Raw genomic sequence first — 20,253 nt, 5'->3', positions numbered from 1 at the left:
CGAGATCTGGACCAGGAAATGGGGAGGAGGAGGTAGATCCTGGTTCACGAGGTTGCACTGTGTGGCTAAACACCGTCGAGGTAAACCAACAGAAGAAGAGAAGGAAAGTGTTGACTTCTCTTTTGAACCCAACCCTTCCTCTGAAGCAGCCTCTTGGACAGTGAGGTAAAGGCTGTGTGGGGAGTCGGTAGTGTGAGTGACCCTAGTTAAAACCCATTTTTACAATCCTTTTTATTATACTTTATAACTTTTCTCTCTGGCATTTTTCCCCCTGGGCATTGCACATTAAAATACCAATCATTACAGGGTGTTCGTAAAGCATTGCTGGTTTTCTCAAGTAAGATTGCATAAATAAAGTATTTGAAAAGGAAATTAAAAGTTGGAGGAAATCTAGAGATCATTTTGAAGATGTGACGATTAAGAGGATATCATATTCACTTGGACAAATCCATTCCCTAACTCTTCACTTCAGTAACAATAAAATTATATTGTAACAAATTGAAATAAGGACTTCTATTTGACACCCTAAGAAGTGACCATTCATCAGATGTCAACACCAAACCAAATCTCCCTATTTACAGGGCTAAATGGAGGAAGGGTCAACTAAACACAATTCACATACTTTATTACTGTTGCATTACTTTATTACTAAGGCATTCTCTATACTCTGAACTCCTGGGCTCTGGGAACCTCCATGTTCTAACATGGTCTAGAAGAGTGAGTGGGCAATGAAACGCCCAAGTTGGCAATGAAACGCCCAAGTGGGCAATGGAACGCCCAGATGGAATGGACAAGTATGCACAACATGTAAATGCTTAAAGGTGTCAAAATTATGACCATGAAAAACTGTTAAACTAAGCAAGTAACAAATAATAGTGCTAGTGCTGGGACCCTCAGCGTTGGGGTGTGTCAGGGGGTTGGGAGGGGAAGGGGCTGCGGTCCTGGGCCTCTGGAGCCGGTCAGACAGCAGAATCAGGCCCCAGGCGTGCTGAGGGTTGGAGGGTGCAGCGGGCGGGCAGAGACCCCTGCTGCAGCCCGCGGAGGTGATCTAGATGGGCGATGGCTCAGGCCCTCTATGATCTCAGCAGATAAGAGAGGATGGGTGGCGGCAGCAGGTGGGAGCTCCCTCTGTGCGCTGCAGGGACACCTTGGACTAGGGCAGTAACAATGAGGCCTGAATCTGCTCCCTCACCAAGGTGGAACTCAACCATTCTCGCGGTTTGAAGCCAGGAAAAGAAGGGAGCAGCAAGGAAAACTGCCACAGAAGCAGAGACTCTTGGTGCGGAGCTGTATGTTAGAAACAGCCTGGCTCTGAACTTTCTGCCACAGATTCCCAACCTGAGGACAGCAAGGGGAACAAAATGTACCTATCTGCTATTATTCGTTACTTTCTCAGTTTAACATTTTCTCATGGTAATAATTTTGACACCTTGTAAGTACTTATTGTGCCTGCCTGCCCATTGCATTTCATTATCTAGAAAAATTTAGTGCATTTTACCAACTTAGGCATTTCATTGCCAACTCTCTCTTCTAGATCATTTTAGAATATGATAAAAAATATCTCTCAAAAGTCAACCCCAAAGGTAAGAGTACTTGGGGTGAAGTAAGGGAATAGACAAAGTTCAGCGCTCAGAACAGTGCTTGGCACTTAGTAAATGCTTAACAAATACCATAACAATTATTATTCATTCATTCATTCAATTCATTCCATTATATTCATTGAGTGCTTACTGTGTGAAGAGCACTGCACTAAGTGTTTGGGAGAAGTACAATACAACAATGAACAGACACATTCCCTGCCCACAACAAATTTACAGTCCAGAAGGGGGTGGGGGGAAGACAGACATCAATACAAATAAATAATTACAGATATGTACATAAGTGTTGTGGTGTTAGGAGGAGGGAAGAACAAAGCGGGAGCAAGTCAGGGTGTTGCAGAAGGAAGTGGGAGAAGAGGAAAGGGGGGCTAAGTGTGGGAAGGCCTCTTGGAGGAGACGGGCCATCTTAGATTTGAAGAGGGAGGGTGTTCCAGGCCAGAGGCAGGGCATGGGCTGGAGGTCAGTGTGAAATAGGTTAGAACGAGGCACAGTGAGAAGGTTAGCACTAGAGGAGTGAAGCATGTGCATTGAGTTGTAGGAGAGTAGTGAGGTTAGGTAGGAAGGGGCAAAGTGGTGGAGCGCTTTAAAACCAATGCTAAGGAGTTTTTGTTTGCTCCAGAGGTGCACAACCACTGGAATTTTTTGAGGAGTGTGGTGACATGTCCTGGACATTTTTGTAAAAAAATGATCCAGGTAGCAGAGTGAAGTATGGACTGGAGTAGGGAAAGATGGAGACTGGGAGGACAGCAAGGAGGCTGATGCAGTAATCCGGGGGGTGGGGGTGGGGGAATAGGATGAGTGATTGTATCAACATAGTAGCAGTTTGGATGGAGAAGAAAGGAAGGATTTTAGCGATGTTGTGAAGGTGGAGCCAACAGGATTCACTGATGGATTGAATATGTGGGTTGAATGAGAGAGAGAAGTTAAGGATAATGCCAGAGTTACGGGCTTGTGAGACAGGAAGGGTGGTGGTGCCATCTACAGTGATGGAAAAGTCAAGGGGAGGACAAGGTTTGGGTGGGAAGGTGGCTTCATGGAGGTTCATGTAAATCAACCTTCCAAGAACTGGAATTAGAACCCACGTCCTCTGACTCCTAAGCCCGTGCTCTCACCACTAGGTCATGCTGCTTCCATTGATTGATTGCTTGATTGATGTGCAGCCTCCAGAACCATGAATTTCTGTCAGGACTTTGGTCCAATAACTAGGGTAGATCAACTCTCAGTGCAAGTAATTCATCTCCATATTGTGAGTTTTTGGTTACTGACAAAACAGAGAGACAACTGTAAAGGCTTACAAACCAAAACATTTCAACTTGAGATTTTCTTGGAAGGTTTATTAAATGGCTCTTCCACAGAACACTGTACTACTAGAAACTAACCTAAGTGGATCCGGTCTGTGTTGAGGTCAGAGGCAGTCTAACCCTGTCCTCAAGATACAGAGAAGCAGCATGGTGTAATGGAGAGAGCAGGGGCCTGGGAATCAGAAAGCATTGGGTTCTAATCCTGGAAATTCAACTTGTCTGCTGTAATGGCCTTGGGCAAGTCATTTCACTTCTCTTTGCCTCAGTTACCTCATCTGTAAAATGGGGATTAAGACTGTGAGCCCACGTGGGACAACTTGATTACCTTCTATCTACCCCAGTGCTGAGAATAGTTTTTGGCACATAGTAAGCACCTAATACTGTAATTATTGTTATTATACCTCAAATTATTTCACTTGAGGTTGTAACTCTAATGAACCCCACTGTGGTAACCTTTATAAAGTCCACCAAAGTCTTCAGTTCTGAAGATATCAAGAACATGACTTTGAATGACTTGGTTTTCTCCATTTTCTTCCATTGTCATTCTTGGATGGGCTCTTGGGAACTCAGTAGTGTTTAGTCTGAATGACAATGGCTTCGTTTCCTTGTCCCAGCAGAAGTCCATAGATGTGATTTTAACCCAACACAGCCAGCACATTGATGCTTCTCATTCATTCAGTAGTATTTTTTGAGAGTTTACTATGTGCAGATCATTGTACTAAGAGCTTGGAATGTGCAATTTGGCAACAGATAGAGACAATCCCTGCCCAATGACTGGCTCACAGTCTAATCAGGGGAGACAAACAGCAGAACAAAACAGAACAAAACAAAAACAAGACAACATTATTATGATAAATAGAATAAAGGGGATGTACACCTCATTAACAAAATAAATGTTTTGTGCTGAGGGGAAGGGAAGGGGGAAGGGGGAGGGGAAGAGGGGGGATGGGGATGGGAGGGGCGGGGAAGCAGAAGGAAAGAGGGTTCAGCTGAGGGGAGGGAAAGGGGGAATGGGGAGGAGCAGAGGGTGGAGGAGGAGCAGAGGGAAAAGGGGGGGCTCAGTCTGAGAAAGCCTCTTGGAGGAGGTGAGCTCTCAGTAGGGCTTTGAAGAGGGGAAGAGAGTTAGTTTGCTTGATGTGAATATGGAGGACATTCGAGGATAGCGGCAGGACATGGGCCAGGAGTCGACAGCGGGATAGGCGTGAAAGAGGGACAGTGAGAAGGTGAGCGTCAGAGGAGCAGAGTGTATGGGTTGGGCAGTAGAAAGAGAAAATGGAGGTGAGGTAGGTGGAGGAAAGGTGATGGAGGGTTTTGAAGCCAAGAGTGAGGAGTTTTTGTTTTGTGCAGAGGTTGATAGGCAACCACTGGAGGTTTTTAAGGAGGGGAGTGATATGCCCAGAGCGTTTTTGTAGGACGATGATCCGGGCAGGAGAATGAAGAATAGACTGGAGTTGGGAGAGACAGGAGGAAGGGAGATCAGAGAGAAGGCTGACAAAATCATCCTGTCGGGATATTATGAGAGCTTGTACCAGCTTGAAAGCTGTTTGGATGGAGAGGAATAGGCGGTCTTAGTGATACTGTAAAGGTGAGATCGGCAGGTCTTGGTGACGGATTGGATGTGTGGGGTGAATGAGAGAGCTGAGTCAAGGATGACACCAAGGTTGCGGACCTGTGAGATGGGAAGGATGGTCATGCCGTTCACAATGACAGGCAAGACAGGGTACCTTTCGGGTGGTTATGGCCTTTAGGTGGGAGAATAGTTCGATTAGACTGTAAGCCCGTCGATTAGACTGTAAGCCCGTCAAACGGCAGGGACTGTCTCTATCTGTTGCCGACCTGTTCATCCCAAGCGCTTAGTACAGTGCTCTGCACATAGTAAGCGCTAAATAAATACTATTGAATGAATGAATGAATGTGGCTGGGAGAGCAGAACATTCTGTTATCACAAGAATTGTCATTGGCTTTTCCCTCTGTTCTACTTATCTCCTCGGTTTACTCCTGGCCATTACCATCAGATCCAGCAATTCCCGCGGGGCCTATCTCAAACCCAGCATTTCCAAATCCATTTTGCCATCATTCCCCTACTTCGTAGATATAACAAATGTCAAACAAATAAAGCCATCAAGAATGCCACGAACAATGTCAGTAGCAAATTGTTACCTAGTTCACTTCTGGTTACTTTAAACACTGTCACAATTATAAATGCCAAAACATTCCAAGATGCCTTCTTCATGTTTGTCATTATCTGGTCCAGTAGCTACCAGTGATTGTCCTACAACAGCATTGCAAGCAAGACCACTATGTTCACAGCTCCAGGCTAAGCCACAAATCCTTCCCAGTGATTCAACTGCTTTGTTTCCCTTTTGTAATAGTATTTATTAAGTGCTCACTATATGCAGAGCACTGTTCTAAGCACAGGGAAAAAATATAGATGTGGGAATTAACCAGGATCCCTGGTCCTCCAGGAGCTAACAATACATTATTATTATAATTACATCAACTGTAGTACTGTGTTTATGATTTATGAAGTAAAGGATGACTTGAAGTTGTTTGATTTTAGCCCATTTCTGGCCTTGTGTTTTGACTTCTCTTGTACCTTGGTTCTCCTCAACGATAAGCCTTGGCTCCTCAGACTCCAGGGCTCTCACTGATCCTTACACCAGCACCAGAAGGCCTCATTGATTAGTGAAAGCATGAGGTCTTCTCACCTTTTAGAACACTGAGAAGGTCACCTCTGTAGTTGAAAGCTCTGACTTCTTTAACTCTTGGTCTGCGTTACATGGAGTCTCAAATCCTGCTGCTCTTTTTATGTTTGTAGTCTTCTTTGTCATTTGTATTTCTGTTCAACCCTCCTTACGTGTCTTCCTCCAGCCCCCCTCTCCTGTTCCTCTTTTTTCTTCCTTCTTCGTAGTTTGTGAACCTCTCAGGGAGCAGGGATCCTGTCTATAGGCCATCTATTTTTTCTCAGAGTTTAGTATAGTACTTTGCACATAGGTTTTCAGTAAACACTATTACTACTACTTCTTTCTCTGTGTGAAGGGAAAGGCAGGAGAGATTTGGTCAGTGGCAAAAAGGAAGGCCCTGAGACAGGCTACCGGGATCCTACCTCTGACCTCTCTACCTCCTGCCTCTGACCAGCTGTATCATACTTTGACCAGCTCACTTGACACCTCTTGTTTTGTCTTCCTTATATGGTAGAAGAGATAATGATCCCTGTTGATCTATACCTACCTGAAAGTGAGGACCAAATGAGATGCCTGGTGGGAAAATTATTTGGCTAATGAAAGAGACAAATAAAGTCAAAATTATCTCAATTGAAAGTAAAAACAGAAATGGGATATATTTCAGCCTTTCAGATCATTTTCAAAATCAATTTGAATGTCAAGTTTCTTGTGGGTTCCACCAGGATTTCGCTGGACCACTTCTGTGTCTATAAACCTACAAAATTACTTCTTCTTTGACCCATCTCACTGAGCTCAGGCAACCCAGCTTCTCTGTTGAAAGCAAACATTTTCATCACCTATTTTGGTATCTCTGTTCATTCATTCATTCAATAGTATTTATTGAGCACTTACTATGTGCAGAGCACTGTACTAAGCGCTTGGGATGAACAAGTCGGCAACAGATAGAGACAGTCCCTGCCGTTTGACGGGCTTACAGTCTAATCGGGGGAGACGGACAGATAAGAACAATGGCACTAAACAGCGTCAAGGGGAAGAACATCTCGTAAAAACAATGGCAACTAAATAGAATCAAGGCGATGTACAATTCATTAACAAAATAAATAGGGTAACGAAAATATATACAGATGAGCGGACGAGTACAGTGCTGTGGGGATGGGAAGGGAGAGGTGGAGGAGCAGAGGGAAAAGGGGAAAATGAGGCTTTAGCTGCGGAGAGGTAAAGGGGGGGATGGCAGAGGGAGTAGAGGGGGAAGAGGAGCTCAGTCTGGGAACGCCTCTTGGAGGAGGTGATTTTTAAGTAGGGTTTTGAAGAGGGAAAGAGAATCAGTTTGGCGGAGGTGAGGAGGGAGGGCATTCCAGAACCGCGGGAGGACGTGACCCAGGGGTCGACGGCGGGATAGGCGAGACCGAGGGACGGTGAGGAGGTGGGCGGCAGAGGAGCGGAGCGTGCGGGGTGGGCGGTAGAAAGAGAGAAGGGAGGAGAGGTAGGAAGGGGCAAGGTGATGGAGAGCCTCGAAGCCTAGAGTGAGGAGTTTTTGTTTGGAGCGGAGGTCGATAGGCAACCACTGGAGTTGTTTAAGAAGGGGAGTGACATGCCCAGATCGTTTCTGCAGGAAGATGAGCCGGGCAGCGGAGTGAAGAATAGACCGGAGCGGGGCGAGAGAGGAGGAAGGGAGGTCAGAGAGAAGGCTGACACAGTAGTCTAGCCGGGATATAACGAGAACCCGTAATAGTAAGGTAGTCGTTTGGGTGGAGAGGAAAGGGCGGATCTTGGCGATATTGTAGAGGTGAAACCGGCAGGTCTTGGTAACGGATAGGATGTGTGGGGTGAACGAGAGGGACAAGTCAAGGATGACACCGAGATTGCGGGCCTGGGAGACGGGAAGGATGGTCGTGCCATCCACGGTGATAGAGAAGTCTGGGAGAGGACCGGGTTTGGGAGGGAAGATGAGGAGCTCAGTCTTGCTCATGTTGAGTTTTAGGTGGTGGGACGACATCCAGGTGGAGACGTCCCGGAGGCAGGAGGAGATGCGAGCCTGAAGGGAGGGGGAGAGGACAGGGGCGGAGATGTAGATCTGCGTGTCATCTGCGTAGGGATGGTAGTCAAAGCCGTGAGAGCGGATGAGTTCACCGAGGGAGTGAGTGTAAATGGAGAACAGAAGAGGGCCAAGAACTGACCCTTGAGGAACTCCAACAGTTAAAGGATGGGAGGGGGAGGAGGCTCCAGCGAAGGAGACCGAGAATGATTGGCCAGAGAGGTAAGAGGAGAACCAGGAGAGGACAGAGTCCCTGAAGCCAAGGTGAGATAAGGTATGGAGGAGGAGGGGATGGTCGACAGTGTCAAAGACAGCAGAGAGGTCAAGGAGGATCAGAATGGAGTAGGAGCCATTGGATTTGGCAAGAAGGAGGTCATGGGTGACCTTAGAGAGAGCAGTCTCGGTAGAGTGGAGGGGATGGAAGCCAGATTGGAGGGGGTCTAGGAGAGAATGGGAGTTAAGGAATTCTAGGCATCGATTGTAGACGACTCGTTCTAGGATTTTGGAAAGGAAGGGTAGTAGGGAGATAAGACGATAACTGGAGGGGGAAGTGGGGTCAAGAGCGGGTTTTTTTAGGATGGGGGAGACGTGGGCATGTTTGAAGGCAGAGGGGAAGGAGCCCTTGGAGATTGAGTGGTTAAAAATAGAAGTTAAGGAAGGGAGGAGGGCAGGGGCGATGGTTTTAAGAAGGTGAGAGGGAATGGGGTCCGAGGCGCAGGTGGAGGGGGTGGCACTTGCGAGGAGGGAGGAGATCTCCTCTGAGGATACTGCAGGGAAGGATGGGAAAGTAGGGGAGGGGGCTGGTGGGGGGGAGGGGAGAGGCGAAGGGGTGACTTTGGGGAGCTCAGACCTGATCGTGTTGATTTTCGTGAGGAAATAGGTGGCCAGATCATTGGGGGTGAGAGATGGGGGAGGGGGAGGAACAGGGGGCCTAAGGAGAGAGTTAAAGGTCCGGAACAATCGGCGGGGGTGACGGGCATGGGTGTCGATGAGGGAGGAGAAGAAGCTTTGCCTGGCGGAGGAGAGGGCAGAGTTAAGGCAGGAAAGGATAAATTTGAAGTGTGTGAGGTCGGCTTGGTGCTTGGACTTTCGCCAGCAGCGCTCAGCAGCTCGAGCATAGGAGCGTAGGAGGCGGACGGAGGAGGTGATCCGGGGCTGTGGGTTAGTGGAGTGAGAGCGGCGGAGGGAAAGGGGGGCGAGAGAGTCGAGATGAGTAGAGAGGGTGGAGTTGAGAGCGGAGACCCGATCGTCGAGAGTGGGAAGAGAGGACAGGGCTGCGAGGTGAGGAGAGATGCTATTGGAAAGACGGATGGGATCGAGAGAGCGGAGGTCTCTGTGGGGCAGTAGCGAAGATTTGCAGGGGGAGGGAGTGTGAGAGATGAGGCAGGTGAGAAGGTTATGGTCAGAGAGAGGGATTTCAGAGTTGGTGAGGGAGGAGATAGTGCAGCGGTAGGAGATGACGAGATAGAGGGTGTGACCGAGTCGGTGAGTGGGCGCGGTATGGTGGAGGAGGAGGTTGGCAGAGTCGAGGAGGGATAGCAGGCGGGCGGCAGAGGAGTCGTCGGGTACATCCGTATGGATGTTGAAGTCTCCAAGGATCAGAGTGGGCAGAGAGAAGGAGAGGAGGAAGGTGAGAAAGGGGTCAAGGTGGTTGAAGAAGTCGGAGGTGGGACCGGGAGGGCGGTAGATGATGGCGACAAGTAACTGGAGTGGGTGGTAGAGGAGAATGATATGGGCTTCGAAGGAGGGGAAGGAGAGGGAGGGGGGAGGAGGGATAGTGCGGAAGCGGCAACGGGGCGAGAGGAGGAAGCCGACGCCTCCTCCCTTACCGGTGAGTCTGGGGGAGTGGGAGAAGGAGAGGCCTCCGCTGGAGAGAGCGGTGGCGGAGACCGTGTCTTCGGGAGAGAGCCACGTTTCCGAAAGGGCGAGGAGGAGGAGAGAGCGGGAGAGGAAAAGGTCATGGATGAAAGGTTGCTTGCCTGTAATAGAGCGGGGGTTCCAGAGGCCACACTTGAAAGTAGCTGTGGGTGCAAGGGGAGGAGGGGGGGAAGGGCGGGGGGAGGGGAGGGTTTGGATGGGAAGGAGGTGGCGGGGCCCTGGACGGGGAGAGGGGGATGAGGGGTGGCGGTGGGACAAGAGGACTGGGATGGGGCATGGGTGGGGAAGAGAGAAGGGGGGAGGGGGTGAAGAGGGGGTTTGGTGGGGGGAAGAGTAGGGGGAGGGGGAAGAGGGGTAGCGCTGGTAAAGTGGGGTTCTAGGGCGGGAGAGAGGAGGGGGGGGGGAGGAGACAGAGGAGAGAGCGGGAAAGAGCTGAGCGAGAGAGGGGAAGGGGAAGGGGAGGATAGGAAGGGGCGGGGGGGGGGGGAAGGAGGGACATGGCAAGGCCAGAGAGGTGGGTGGCAGCACTGACAACAATAAACAGTAATAAACGAAATCGGTAATATAGCAACATGATACAATATGATACAATACAGTAGTGCTAATATAGCAACATGATACAGTATGATACAATATAGTCGTGTTAATAAAAGGGGTGATGATCAGGGTCGGGGGTAGACTCGATTAAGGGGCGACCTGATCAAATTCAAAGTCTGACGACAATAAACAATGACAAGCGAGATCGCTAATATAGCAACATGCTACAGTAAGGCACACTACAATAGTGTTAATAAGCAGGCGATGACCAGGGTCGGGGGACGAGCCGACCCTACCCGATCAGACTCAAAGTCAAGCGGCCAGCGGCCGAGAGAGTCCCAGAGCTCATGACCAAATAACTCTGTGGCGGCGGGGGGGCCCTGAGGTTGTCCGGGGTGGGTGGCGGCCGTGGGTGGCGGCTGTGGGCGGTGGCTAAGGTAAGGTAACATGGTGAGAACAAGGACGTCGTCGCCCGGGGCGGGGGCGGGAGGGATGAATCACCTCAAGAGGGAAGAGGGAGTGCGGCCTTCCCAAAATGGCCGCCTCAGGCAGAGTGGGGGCTTCCCAAAATGGCCGCCTCGGGTGGAGTGGGGGAGCGGTTGGGGAGCACAATGTCCCCGGGCCCGAGCAGGGGGACACAATGTCCCCCGAGGACACAATGTCCTTGGGGCCGAGAAGGGGAGCACAATGTCCCCAGGATCGAGAAGGGGAGCGCAATGTCCCCGGGCCCGAGCGGGGGGGGGGGTGGACTGGAAGCTGGTGGCTGGGGGTCTGTGGGGGCGAAGATCCGTAGTGTCGGAGTTCCCGAGCGGGGGTGCGGAGATCCAGGTTGTGAAAGGCTGAGGCGGGCGCGGGTCCGGACGGTCCGAGGCTCAGCTCCCCGGTGGAGGCGGAGGAAGCGCAGATGAGTCAGCGAGCGGTAGGCGAAGGGGGGCTTGTCGGGAATCGGGGGAGGGGCCGGGTGGGCCGAGGGTGCGCCTCAGGGGAGCAGAGATCCCGAGCTCACCAGGTAATGGCTCCAAGGGTCCGGGCGATGACAAGGCTCAGCTTCCCGGGAGAGGGGGGGTGGTCTCGGCGAGGATGAGTCGGCGGTCGGCGGTCAAAAAGCCGCTAAAGTCGGCGGTCGGTGGCCAAAAGGCTGCTAAAGAGCTAGGCTGGAAATGGGGGTCAGGCAGCCCAAGGAACCACCGCCTGGGAGGAGAGCTCCCGAGTCCATGTGGTGGTCGATTCAGCCCCAGGGGAGCAGAGATCCCGGACCCACGAGGTAATGGCTCCAAGGGTCCGGGCGAAATCTCTGGACACAAAACACTTAGAAAACCAAACAGGAAATAGGTTGAAGAGGCAGAGATAGCTCCATTCATTTTAGAATGGTTTCTTGATTTTACTTGGAAACACTGCCTAATGTCTCTTAGCTCCAGACATCAATACTTAATAATAATAAGAAGAAGAATTACAGTACTTGTTAAGCACTTACTATGTGCTGAGCACTGTTCTAAGTACTGGGGTAGATACAAGTTAATCAGCTTAAGCACAGTCCCGGTCCCACACAGGACTCACACTCTTAATCCCTGTTTTACAGATGAGGTAACTGAGACCAGATGAGGTAACTGAGACCCTGAGAAGTGAAGTGACTTACCTAAGGTCACACAGCAGATATGTGATAGAGCCAGAAATAGAACCCATGTCATTCCGACACTCAGGCCCCTGCTCCATCCCCTAAGCCATGCTGCCTCTTTGCTTGTTTCTGAGGAAGGAGTTTTGGGATGTCCTTGGAACTCTATCAGTTGAGTTAGCTAAACAAAAAGAAGCTGGTTAAACAGGAAGGAAATATTCCCATTTCTGAGTAGACTGCAAGCTCTAAACAGTAAGCTGGTTTAGGGCAGAGAAAGTGTCTACTAACACTGTTGTACTGTACTCTCTCAAGTGCTTTGCTCAGTGGTCTGCAGACAGTAAGCATTCAAAAAATGCCATTGATTGATGTAATAAAACAAGCATAACAGAAAATCTTAGCATCCTAGGATCATTTCCAAATCTTTGTCTGAATTTTTATTAACAGAATTCAGGGATCCTGACCCATGATCATTCTGTTCTGGGACTGAATTCAACCTCCAAACAGGACCCCGGATACCATCCTCCTTAAAACCTGATGTAAACTAGATTTCCTCAGGTAGATAAAATTCAACTGTCAGATGAATTCAAATCTCTCATTCAACCCACATATTCTGTCCATCACTAAATCCTGTTAGTCGAACCTTCACAACATTGCTAAAACCCACTCTTCCTCTCCATCCAAACTGCTACCATGTTACTATAATCACTCATCCTTGTTGACCTCCCAGGATCTTGTCTCTCCCTACTCCAGTCCATACTTCACTTTGCTGCCCGGATCATTTTTCTATCAAAATGTTCAAGATATGCCACCCCACTCCTAGAAAAATTGCCTGTCCACTTCCACATCAAACAAAAGCTCCTCACTATTGGCTTTAAAGCCTTGACCCCTCCTACCTCACCTTGCTACTGTCCTACTACTACTGTCCTACTACAACCCAGCCGGCAAGCTTCACTCCTCTAGTGCTAACCTTCTCACTTTGCCTCGCTATCTCACCTATCTCACCTATCTTATTTCTCACCTATCTCGCTGCGGACCTCTAACCTGCATCCTGCCCCTGGCCTAGAAAGTCCTCCTCAAATCCAACAGACAATTACCTTTCCCACACTCAAAGCCTAATTGAAGACAACTCCTCCTTCCCAGACTAAGCCCCCCTTTTCCTCTTCCACTCCCTTCTGTATTGCCCTGACTTACTGTCTTTGTTCTTCCCTGCTTCCAGCCTCACAGTACTAGTCTGTAAATTCATTGTGGGCAGGCAATGCATCTCTTTATTGTTGTATTGTACTCTCCTGAGTGCTTAGTACAGTGCTCTGCAAACAGTAAGTGCTCAATAAATATGATTCAATGAGTGAATGAATGAATGAATGAATGAATATGAAAAACACCTCAGCTTTACCATCATTTGGTGTTCCATTGGCCATATGAAGTATCACAGTCTGGTCCCTGACCTAGAAAATATTAATGAAACTTTAGACAAATATCCCTTCTGGATGGGGTAATGACAGGGCTGCCATGAGTCAGGAGGCTTGGAGCAAATAACCTGGCATTATTAATTCTACATCTGGGATTCTTTGAGCAGTGTGAATCTCTAATGAGCTCAAAATGTTTTATTCCCAAAATGATAGTTTCCATTTAATTGTTTACTGCATTAATTGTCAATTATTTAATTCAGCCATTAGTGTGAATTGAAGGAGGCTTGCCAACAGGGAGAACTTTGTTTCTTCTTTGGAGAGGTCTCAAGCTCCTAGTCCAGTCAGTATCTCAGCAACAGTACAGGTCACAGTGTAATCTCATCCCTAGGGAAAGATGGGCTCACAAAATCCGTCTCTATAACTGCTGCTCTGGCTGGACTCCTCCAAACACAGAAGAGACAAGGCCTTCTCTACACAGCGTGGTGGGATTACAAACCAGTCAGGGTGAGTGTGACCTTAGGTGTCAGGCTTTATAATGGGAAGGGAAGGTAGAACCCATTAAGCAGACTGAGCTCAGTGACCTAGGTTCCAATTTCATGTAAGCACATACCAACTTTCCTCTTTTTGCCACACACAGAATTAATGGCCCAGTATTTGGTTCCGTTCAGCCAGGGTTACCAAGAGGAAAATGCCATAATGAAGGGATGTGGAGATGTCTGTGCGTGTGTGTGTGTGTGTGTGTGTGTGTGTGTGTGTGTGTGTGTGTTGGGAGGCACTGCAGCTATGTCCTTCCCTCTCCCCTGATTCCTTCTATGTAAAAAATATTTCCTCCCTCTTGGCCATCCTTCACTGCACAGAAGCAGAGTAATAAAAGCCTTCAGACAGATATCCTGGATGGTTTAGGGAGTCACCGATGGGGAGGAGGGACTGACCTGAATGACCTTAGAAGTCAATTTTAGTGGTAATATCTTTTGAAAATCACAAGCCCCATTATGAACTTTTTTAATGCTCTTTTTTAAAATGCTTACCATGTTCCAGGAACTATCCTACTGATGGGCTAAATACAAGATAATTAGGTGGGACCCAATCCCTGTCCAACAAGGGGATTGCAATCTTAACCGCCATTTTAGAGATGAAGCAACTGAGGCACAGAGAATTGAAGTGACTTGCACAAGACCACACAGCATACAAGTTGTGGAGATAGAAATAGAACTCAGGTCCTGACTCCCTGGCCCATGGATACCCGATTCTGGCCCATGGATAGACTAGGCTGCTTCTCTCATCTGTAAAATGGGGATGATGACTGTGAGCCCCACGTGGGGCAACCTGATTACCTTGAATCTACCCCAGGGCTTAGAACAGTGCTTGACACAGAGTAAGCGCTTAACAAATACCAACGTTATAATTATTATTATTAAAGCAGCTCCTCTAATAAAGCCTCATAATTCAGATTTCCAGATTAACACTAGGAATTTTATAGATACTTGATGAGCTCCATCAGGGAAACTCCTAGTAGTGCTGCAGCAAGGTAAGTAGCATGGTTATCTCAGACTCAGGACCCCATCCCTTTAACAGCTCTGCTGGCCAGGTGCCTCTAGACCAAGACAAGATCAGCCCTTCACTGCCTAAAATTGGTGAAGCATAGAACAACCAAGGTGAATGATTGGCTTTGATGGAAGTTGGAGAGTGGGGAAGGACTGGAGGCAGGTTTGAGTTGGGGTCAGAGTCTCTGGATGCTGAGGCTAGGATGATATAATGGGAAAGATCCCTGAATAGTCTCTGGGTTCAGCTGAATCCTCAGCATCTCTTCCATATCTGCTGTTTGCCCTGGGGGCTGCAGCAGGCTCTCAAAGAGTCTTCCTGAGTGGAGACATTTCAAAAATGGAATCTTTTCCCCAGGCCTTTCAACTGACACCTGTTGTCCAGTTCCTTGACTAATGTTCCTGGTAGCCAACACCTTGCATACTGCTGTTGGGGATTTGAGTTAAGGATCATTGACGAGTAGGTAGAAGGGAATGGGAAAATGAAGAGTGGCTGAGTGGGAACGTGTCTACCAACTTTGATGTATTTAACTCTCCCAATCACTTAATGCAGTATTCTGCACACAGTAAGTGCTTAATAAATACCATTGATGATGAATCAATTTTAAAAGCGTTGCTCAGTGAAAAGAGCCCGGGCTTGGGAGTCAGAGGTCATGGGTTCTAATCCCGGCTCTGCCTCTTGTCAGCTGACTATGGGCAAGTCACTTCATTTCTCTGTGCCTCAGTTACCTCATCTGTAAAATGGGGATTAAGACTGTGAGCCCCACGTGGGGCAACCTGATTACCTTCTTTCCCCCTAGTGCTTAGAACAGTGCTTTGCACATAGAATGCTCTTAACAAATACCATCATTATTATCATTAATATCCTTCAGAACAGGGCTAAGACTCCTTCAGAGGAGGAAATAACAACCATCTCCCTCTCTTTCAAATGCCACAGTGTTCCCCAGCCCTGCCTCTGTACCTTTAGTAAGCTCATGTGGCAGGGAATGTGCCTGCTAATTCCGTTGTATTGTATTCCCAAGCATTAAGTACAGTGCTCTGCACATAGTAAATGCTCAAGAAATACCATTGATTGATTTATCTAAGTCTAACCTGTCATTTTCCTCTAGGAGGTACCATGATGTAACCCCTGAACCGTGCTGCTTCTCAAGAAGCACTGTCCTTTTCAAAGGATTTAGCGCTGTCTTATTAACTTCGATCTGTGAATATACCCTGCCCCAAATCAATCACCTACAAACTGATTAGGGTCATGTCCCTGTCTTTAAAGATGCACGTCTCACTTTCTTATATTACCATAATCTCTTTCCCCAGAGGAATAATTTAGTTCTATGCAGTAGTTTTATGAAATGATGAAAACAGACCCACCAGATTTGATCGTATTTAGTCATTCTTACTCTCAATTACAGTTGAATTTTGTTTTTCTGTCTTCTTCTTTGCTGTCTTCCATTTCATCTTCTTTCTCTCTTTTCCTTTCTCTTCTCTGCCATCTGTGTGTCTTCTCTATTTTATCCTCTTTTGCTTCCAGACCTCACAGACTATTATTGCTAATGCAAACCATTTGTCTTTGTATTGACATTATCACACATATTTTTCCCCTTTTTTAAGCAGTGAACTTTATATTTCTCTTCATCTTCTGGGAAGTTTTTTTTTTCTATGAACCATGTAGTCTAAATCACTTGTTTTATTCTTATCACCTGGTAGTAGCTGTGTTTCTATTTCCCCTGTAGAGTTATTTCTTTACTGTTTTGTCCTCATATGAAGCAACATTCTTCCAGAGCTAAATTTCTCATTGAAGAGATAGCTATCAGGGCTATGAAATGCCAAATCCAGAGCTGCTAGAATCTAATCCCAGGAAGACCCAGAACAAATTATACATTTCTCCCACCCTCGAGCACCAGAAGGCGAGGAGTCAATTAAGAGTCAATAAATACATATGAAGTAGCCAAGATGTGGAAGTGAGGACTATTTATGACACATGGAGATGGAAACTGTTCAGTGAGTAGTGAGATTTCAGGAAGCTGAATAGCTAGCTCTTAGGTACAGTGGGAGTATTGCATAGAGGACAAATGTATGTTCTCTGTCATTTGGAGAAAACACTCATGTTTTAATGTATGTTTTGTTTTGTTTTACTTTAAACACACTTTGTGATGCACATTTTTTCCCTCCACAGTAAACTAATAGATCATTCTTTAAGTCTGTTCCCTTGTTTCATAATTTTTTACATTTATATTTTGTTACATAATATGTTTTGGTTTTTCCCCAAATTCTTTTTAGCATGCATTATTGCCAAGTTATTTTACTTAAATTCAAATTCAAATTTCATATAAGCCCAAATACCTTCTTATCCATCTTCAACATTTACACTAACTTTGTTTGTAAATTACATGCTCTAATTGCCCTAATTTTAAATCCCCAATTGTCATACTAATCCCTTTACAAACAATAAACTGTTTAATTTCATTCTGAGATGTATTCTATCCTGGTGTATTGACAGTACTCTTTATGGCAGTATTTTCAATGTTTGAAGCAAATATAATTTTAGAACAGTCACGCAGATTTAGTGTAATTCTAAGCAGGTTATGAATCTGTTATGACTAACAACCTGGTATGAAGCAAATCCTCTAATTAGCTTCCATTTAGTATTTGCTTTTGTAGGGTTTTCCTAGACATGAGGTTTTAAGAATGTCTTTCTTGAGTTTGTTGATGACAGTGCCAGAATATGTACAAAGTTATGAGATTGGAAAGAGTTTCCATCCTGCACAGGGCAGGCAGTGTATTTTATGTACCTTTTACAGAGTTAAAGGATAACTAGTTGGATTTTCCACCTAGAATTTGAGATGACCAATTTGAGGCTTCATTGGGAGCTACCTTTCAGAGTTTTGCAGAATTAAGAGCCTGGGCTTCGGAGTCAAAGGTCATGAGTTCAACTCCTGGCTCTGCCACTTGTCAGCTGTGTGACTGTGGGCAAGTCACTTAACTTCTCTGTGCCTCAGTTCCCTCATCTGTAAAATGGGGATTAAAAGTGTGTGAGCCCCACGTGGGACAACCTGATTACCCTGTATCTCCCCCAGTGCTTAGAACAGTGCTCGGCACCTAGTAAGCACTTAACAAATACCAACATTATTAACATTATTATTATTAAGTGTGGAATGGGGCTTCCAAATATAATATACAATGATCAGAAATAAACTTACTGTTCCAGAATCCAGCATTCCTTAGCATTATATGGAGGTAAAACTATCACCTTTTTCAATTATCCCATCTCCTTCTTAGTTAGCATTTGGTTGAGGCTTGTCACTTGGAGATCTAATTACTGAGTTATGACTCATCTCTTAAAGCCAACCATCATGTAGGAACAATTTGGATTATTTTTACCTAAATGTATTATTATCTTCTATTTGAACACACTGAAGCTCATCTGCTCTTCTTAAGCCTAGCCACGTCTCTGGGATTCTGTTATAAAAGCACACAGAAATTCCATTTTGCCACCTGGAAGTGCCACCTGCAGTCTTCAAAATTTCACTGCACATTTTAAGGACAATTAGGAATATTTTAAACATTATTTCTCAAATAATTTATAGTACTAAGTAGTACAAAGTAGATTACAATACTAGAAAGTAGATTACAATGGAAAACATTTTGCCTGCCCCCAGGAAGATTGATGGCAGGATTGTGGCACAAACAGGTGTGCACTAAAAGTACCATCAATCACCAAAAGTCATTCTCCAGAAAGGCTCACCTGGTGGGGGACTATAAAAATTTGGTCATCATTCTAAACCTAGATTATCTGACCACTTCCCTTGATATTTCAAATTCTATAATTTTAGGATTTACCACTGATGTGTCATTCTCATTCCTCTTTTAGGTGTTGAATGCTTTGTACTTCTGAAGAAATCAAGAAAATGCTTTTGAGTGACCTGGTCTTCACAGTGCTCTTCATTGCTCAGACAGGGATTGGTCTCCTAGGGAACTCAATACTGCTCATGCTGTATCTTAGTGTCTTCATTTCTCAGCCCCAATACAAGAAGACCACAGACTTGATCTTTGGCCACCTGACTGTGGTCAACGCATTGACACTCTTCACCCAGGTTGTCCCTGGGATGGTTATGGCCTTCAGGTGGGAGAGTACTCTGGATGTAGTTGGGTGTCAGCTAGTCCTTTACATTAGGAGAGTAGCCAGGGGCCTGTCCATCTGCACTACCTGCCTCCTGAGTGTGTTCCAGGCCATCACCATCAGTCCCAGCAACTCCAGATGGGACCAGTTCAAACACCGAGCCCCCAAATATATTCTCTTTGCCTTTGTCTTATTCTGGAGCCTCAACCTACTGTTAGAAATGAATATAATAAAATCCATTGCCAACAGCAAAAATGTCACTGTCCCACTCAAACATCACAGTAGGAAAACTTGTATTAGTATACATTATTTAAATAAGTTAAATAGTATTTCATTCCTAACTGCCAAGACTCTCCGAGATGTTTTCTTTGTCCTTGTCATGAGCTGCTCCAGCGGCTACATGGTGATGGTACTACATAAACACAGCAAGCGAATGCAGCACATTCACAGCACCAGTCTCTCCCCCAAGACCTCCCCGGCATCCAGAGCCACCCTGACCATACTGCTTCTGGTCTCCTGCTTTGTTTCATTTTATTTCATCAACAGTAGCATTACGCTTGCTTTGTCATTTATCAAGGATAATGATTTGAATTATTTTGATCCTACATTATTTCTGGGGTCATGTTATGCCTTCCTCTCCCCATTGGTGCTGATCATCAGTGACCCCCGGATCTCCAAACTCTCCAAACGCCAACATGACCTGTAATACTGTAAGATACCCAACTCCTATTATGAATCCAAGAAATGAGGAATAGGCCATGTGCCTTCAGACCTCAGACTTTTTGTGAAGATCCTGGGCAGAAGGAAGAAGCAGGTTCTGAGAGTCAACCATCCCAATTTAGACAGTGAGAAGAGCTGGGATCTCCAGCAAAATAAATAAATAAATAAATTAAATAAATAAATAAATAAAATAAATGGAGTGGGGAGTCTCTCTCTCTTTCTCATTCTCCACAAGGAATTTTATGTTAACAATGCTTAACATAACATAGACCTTTTTATTACTGGTAAATAAAGCAGCTGTGGGAGCAGCATGGCTCAGTAGAAAGAGTCCGGGCTTGGGAGTCAGAGTTCATGGGTTCTAAACCCAGCTTTGCCTCTTGCCAGCTATGTTACTTTGGGCAAGTCACTTCACTTCTCGGTTCCTCAGTTATCTCATCTGTAAAATGGGGATTAAAACTGTGAGCCCCACGTGGGACAACCTGATCACCTGGTATTCCCCCAGTGCTTAGAACAGTGCTTGGCACATCATAATAATAATGTTGATATTTGTTAAGCACTTACTATGTGCAGAGCACTGTTCTAGGCACTGGGGTAGATACAGGGTAATCAGGTTGTCCACATGAGGCTCACAGTTAATCCCCATTTTACAGATGAGGTAGCTGAGACACAGAGAAGTTAAGTGACTTGCCCACAGTCACACAGGTAACAAGTGACAGAACCTGGATTACAAGCCATGACCTTTGACTCCCAAGCCAGGGCTCTTTCCTCTAAGCCATGCTGCTTCTCAATATAGTAAGTGCTTAACAAATACCACCATTATTATT

At 46.3% G+C, this 20,253-nt stretch overlaps 1 protein-coding gene across 2 annotated transcripts; it reads left to right on the top strand.

Annotated features, from left to right (window-relative positions):
• The first annotated feature begins 13,435 nt into the window (after positions 1-13,435).
• ORNANAV1R3088 (vomeronasal 1 receptor ornAnaV1R3088) lies at positions 13,436-19,558 on the top strand. 2 transcript variants are annotated; one of them, XM_029057281.2, is made up of 2 exons: positions 13,436-13,558; positions 18,461-19,558. In XM_029057281.2, exon 2 carries the CDS (start codon positions 18,468-18,470, stop codon positions 19,413-19,415), a length of 948 nt encoding a protein of 315 aa, XP_028913114.1. In that variant the 5' UTR covers positions 13,436-13,558; positions 18,461-18,467; the 3' UTR covers positions 19,416-19,558. The 2 variants fall into 2 exon arrangements, with proteins under 2 accessions (XP_028913114.1, NP_001240409.1); NM_001253480.1 differs by lacking the exon at positions 13,436-13,558 and having other exon boundaries at positions 18,498-19,415.
• The last annotated feature ends 695 nt before the right edge of the window (positions 19,559-20,253 follow it).

The sequence above is a fragment of the Ornithorhynchus anatinus genome, unplaced genomic scaffold (genome assembly GCF_004115215.2).
Source record: "Ornithorhynchus anatinus isolate Pmale09 unplaced genomic scaffold, mOrnAna1.pri.v4 scaffold_80_arrow_ctg1, whole genome shotgun sequence".
Classification (NCBI taxonomy): domain Eukaryota; kingdom Metazoa; phylum Chordata; class Mammalia; order Monotremata; family Ornithorhynchidae; genus Ornithorhynchus; species Ornithorhynchus anatinus.
This window is presented reverse-complemented; position numbering and strand designations above follow the sequence as displayed.